Source organism: Zea mays, chromosome 1, assembly GCF_902167145.1.
Source record: "Zea mays cultivar B73 chromosome 1, Zm-B73-REFERENCE-NAM-5.0, whole genome shotgun sequence".
NCBI lineage: Eukaryota > Viridiplantae > Streptophyta > Magnoliopsida > Poales > Poaceae > Zea > Zea mays.
The window spans coordinates 240,104,908-240,109,525 of record NC_050096.1 but is presented as its reverse complement, the minus strand read 5'-3'; the positions used below and the strand labels follow the sequence as shown (position 1 = coordinate 240,109,525).

The 4,618-nt window shown below is 39.7% G+C and overlaps 1 protein-coding gene and 1 pseudogene across 1 annotated transcript; both read right to left on the bottom strand.

Annotated features, from left to right (window-relative positions):
• Positions 1–381: 381 nt before the first annotated feature.
• Positions 382–1,106, bottom strand: LOC103643495 (uncharacterized). The gene is made up of 2 exons (XM_008666680.2): positions 1,014–1,106; positions 382–837 (listed from the first exon to the last, which is right to left on the bottom strand). The coding sequence occupies exons 1-2, from the start codon at positions 1,089–1,091 to the stop codon at positions 382–384; spliced, it is 534 nt and encodes a 177-aa protein (XP_008664902.1). The 5' UTR covers positions 1,092–1,106.
• Positions 1,107–1,251: 145 nt separating this feature from the next.
• LOC103645374 (sanguinarine reductase-like) lies at positions 1,252–4,174 on the bottom strand (annotated as a pseudogene).
• Positions 4,175–4,618: the final 444 nt, after the last annotated feature.

The following is a 4,618-nucleotide window of genomic DNA, read 5'->3' as shown; positions in this document are numbered from 1 at the left end:
CTACATGAGCGTATGAGCATTTACTTATTCAAGCCAAGTGACAAGAAAATAAGCATTTAGCCAAGTGACAAAAGAAGAAAGTCTACAAAGCCTGCAAGATTGGTTGATCCAATGGAAACATTAGGTCCAAGCAGAGATATACAGAGAAACTCTACCTGATGATACCCACTGGCCCAGTTGTTCCCGGCACCACCACCATGCTCAGCGACAAATATGTTCTCGTGGTTGTACAGGTTCCTGTACTCGCTGTTCTGGATTCCATTGATCACTCTTGGCTCCAGGTCAATCAGCAGAGACCTGGGTATGAAGTGCTGATCATCAGCCTGGTAAAAAAGACGTCCTTCCTGTCACCCCCTGCAGGTAACTATTTAGAGCTTGCTCTCATCGATGCTGGCCAGAAGGGTTTCTTTCCATGCTTCCTGAGAATAGCCAGCGTGGTGTTTCTGGTGAATGTGAGCTAGGGCCGATGCTCAGTTTGAGGTCAAGATCACTCTCTACAGCGGCGCTCCAGCTTTCATCTTCAACTGATTTATGGTTCTCCCCGTGAAACCTTTCTTTGGCTGCTGAGTTTTCTTCACCGAAGAGGCTGAGGCAGTTCACTGGCTTGCATTCATGGAGACTCAAATCTTCATGTACTTGTTGCGGAGCTGGGTATTGTGCATTACCAAGGAGAGCAGATTGGTTTGTCCTTAAGGTAGAAGGACTGCAGTTGAGGTTCGACCTTGATCCCTGCACCACTTCATGAGTTCCTTCTGCTCTCGGTTGATACCTGTGGCTATCGCATTCAGCCATCAATGTTTTATGTACATGGTACAAACGATGCAGCTCATGCACCTGATGCAAAGAAGCAGTATCAGATGCAAAAGTTCTTGTTGCATGGATGACAAGACAACTTAGGTCTGACTAACAACTGGTCGTCAACTTATTACAGAACTGGAGCAGTCTGTTAACTTCTCGTCGTCTATGTGTGCAAATATACCTCACAAATTATGGTGCTGCTTGCTACGTATCTGCTGCCTGAAGACCTTATCATGCTCCACGATTGTTCTCCGAATCGAGTCCTTGCTGTCCTGTTTGCACTGCTTGTCCATTGGGTCTTCCCAGGTGCGTAAAAGCTCTTGCTCACCAGCTTCCAGCAACAATTCGGTTGTTTTCTGGGTATTATCTCTACCTTCTATACAATCGTCACGACTTTCTTTTTCAATATATACTATCTCTCGAATGTTTATCATCATCTAGTTTATTTTTAAACTAAAATATGATAAAAACAGAAGAAGTAAAAAATAATAGAAGCTTCTTATTGAGGTTGGATTCAATGTCTAAAGCTTGGATACAAGCTTCTGCCACCACAAGTCTACTAACTTCCCCCACAAGCTTGTCGCCTAGTAGGTATGAGGTGTTAGAAGAAGCAAAAATCTTATCAAAACAAAAATGTCATCATAAAATGCAGGTGAACAAAAGAAATAACCTTTGCCTATGACTACTGCTCGTCGCTCCCCAGTTGTAGCTTTAAGAAGTGTATTAAGATCATATGAAGTGTAGGGTCCATCTGTTAATCTTCCAGGCCTGCAAACAGCTTGTATCATGTCAGAATAATATATCTATGATCCCACCAAAAAACGTTTCTGTGAACAAACCTGAATACATGATAATCGTGAATGGTATTCCTGAATTACGAACAAAGTCTTCTCCCATCTTCTTGTACTTGAGCACACCAAACAGATTCATGATGCTGAAAAATACATAGCATGATTGCTCAAGGACCAAGGTTAAAGTTATGGAACATAAAACTGAGTGGTAATACAAATACCAACATGAAAGGCAAAGATACTGCCTGACAAGAAGTTGGTTGTGAAAATTGGCTAATATACGATGTTTATAAAACAAAGATTTACATGTAAAACATGTCTTGCATATTGTTTTAGAAGGGTAACCTTTAGCATATGATGTCGTGAAGTTCAGCTGTAAATACCCTCTTCAGAATCATAAAGTATTATACCTCCATGGTATCTCATTGTATTTTGTAACACCAATAGATGACACAAGAACCAGTCTCTTGATTGTCTGTGGCAAGGCACTTACAAGATTTCTGATGCCATCCCAATCTGTCACAAAAATATGTGTGTGATCAGTGAACTAAGACACTTTCTCACCCATAACTGTTATTGTTAGCTTGTGTAGGTGATAAACATGGATATCTATGGCTACTGATATGCATCGACTTAAAATGACTAAACAGGTTTATTTTGGACTTTTTTCTTCTTATATAATGATGCGTAGCTCTCCTGCGCGTTCAAGAAAAAAATGACTAAGCATACAGGTGTGCATGATTTGACCAGAAGAATGTACATAATGAACGCATAAATAGATGTTTAGAGCTCAAACCAATAAATAACTCATTAGGCCTCTATATCAACTAAATTTCAGCCTTTTATTTGGTTCATTCTGGAATTGAAAGTTCCTATGTTCCATCAAGATTGTCCTTGCCCAAAATTCTTTTGTCTGGATTATCTAAATAAGGGTGAAGTGCATGTTCTTCTTTATCATTGACTGACACCTTGGATGAAAGTTTAACTTCGACTGTAGAATAACAGGCAGTACAAACCTACACGTTCTGGAGTATTCTCTCCATCCCAGCGTTTAGATGGAAATGCTGTAGTTCCAGTACAACATATCACATGTGTAACTCCCTAGAAAAGAGACCCCTATATTTTGATTTATTCAATCATTGCAGAAATAGATAGCCCAAGAAAATAGATGAACTGTATAAATTCATAGAAAAAGAAGGGACCAACCTCAAACATTTATGGATCCAAATCATTAGGATTTCTCGTGTCCGCTTTGTAAACCTGACATGACAGATAAAATTAAATAATCCACGATAGGTCGATAGGTGTACATTTTTTCTTGGAGACAACGGGTGGGGGATGGAATGCTGAATATCCAGATGTACCTGCAGTACACTCTCATCCTGCTTGCCAAATAGTGTCGATGCCATTTCTGGATCTCTTAGGAGCAACCTTGACTTGATGTAGAACTCCTGCAGGCAAGCCAAGCAACAGCATGTCAGCTTAGCTCCAGTTAATCATACTGTCGTGATAACAAGCGTGCATCAGTAGTGTCTCGATTCAATTTGGAGCACCACAGGAGCAGATTCAGTGAATGGATATTTTCATGAACAAAAGTCGGGTTAACATCAAGCGTACACACGAGAATCACAATCAAAGCAATTCAAAAGGTAAAAGTGGAGTAAAAGCGAGAGAACAATTTTGATAGAAAGGTCCAACGCGCCTAACGCAGGCAGTTAACTTATGGAAACTCAAACTTGAGAGAACTCCAGATGACGGGGAATTCGGTAATGGCGACAAAAATCAAGACAGCACCGACCTATTTCTCCGAGAGGGGGAAAATTTTGGGGGATCAATCGAGAAAGAAACGCCTAGAAAGAAAAGAAGCATCACCTGCTGGGCGTGATCGCCGTCCGTATCGAACGTGTCGTGGTACACCACGTAATCCAAGTCCGTCAAGGTGCAGCCGACGTCGAAGAGTCACATCTTATAATATTCTTCAATCTAACCAGAGTTCACCTAATACTTCTGCTCATATTAGCCATTTTTTTTGGATCCATATTTCTGGTAAGTTGATGGATGTTTGGTTGGATTTCTGCAGTTGGAGCTAAGGTGTGTATTGCTAGTTAGACATTCTGAGTTCTAGACATTTCCATCTATGAAGTCTTCCTTCCAGTGATAAATCATTCTATGCCTAACTTTATTTTGAAGCTGTCTTTAACCTATATGCCATCATACGATGGTGCAGGTTCACTATTATTCTTGATTTCAGATTTTTTAAAACAATTGGTTCCTAGTAGGATGTTTTACTTGAGCGTATGTGGTCATATTTTATATTGTCCAAAATTCTCAATTTCTCTGTTAGGGCCCATACGAAATTACTAATGTTAGTCTAGTTCTTGGATTGCTTCTGATTGTACTTTGGTATAACCCCCTTACTCAATATGGCCATTCTTTATCAAATTCATCATATTGCACAGTTCCTTTCAGTAATATATTAGGCATTATGTATTATTATCAGCAAATGCAACTTGCTAACCGTACCTCAGGGTTTATCACTCGACCATGCTGACGAAACTTACCTCTACTGCTCTTTTCACGAGCATGGTCCCTTTCAGTTTTCTCCCTCCAACGACCATCATATGTACAACACAAAAAGGCTATCACATCCTAAAACATACATGGTATTAGTAGGATGAAAAATGTCATAATTGTGAATAAATAAGATACTTGAAACATGATTGAAGCAAAGATGCACTGGAACATACTTCCCTCCAGTCAACAAACTCTTTTTTGTAAATGAAGATCCATCTCTGAATTGGCATATCTATAAAGCTCCATCTAACTGAATTGGAATATCTAGTCTAGAAAGCTATAAAATTACTCTAACTGAACACTCAACGTCTAAAACAGACTCCATCAGACTGCACACAAAAAATTGAGTGTACAACAACAAATGTATCGACCAGATAGAAAACATGATTGAATTTCATGCTTACATAACTATTTCACAGCTCTTGTAAGCAATGACATAGGGCGAAATCATGCAA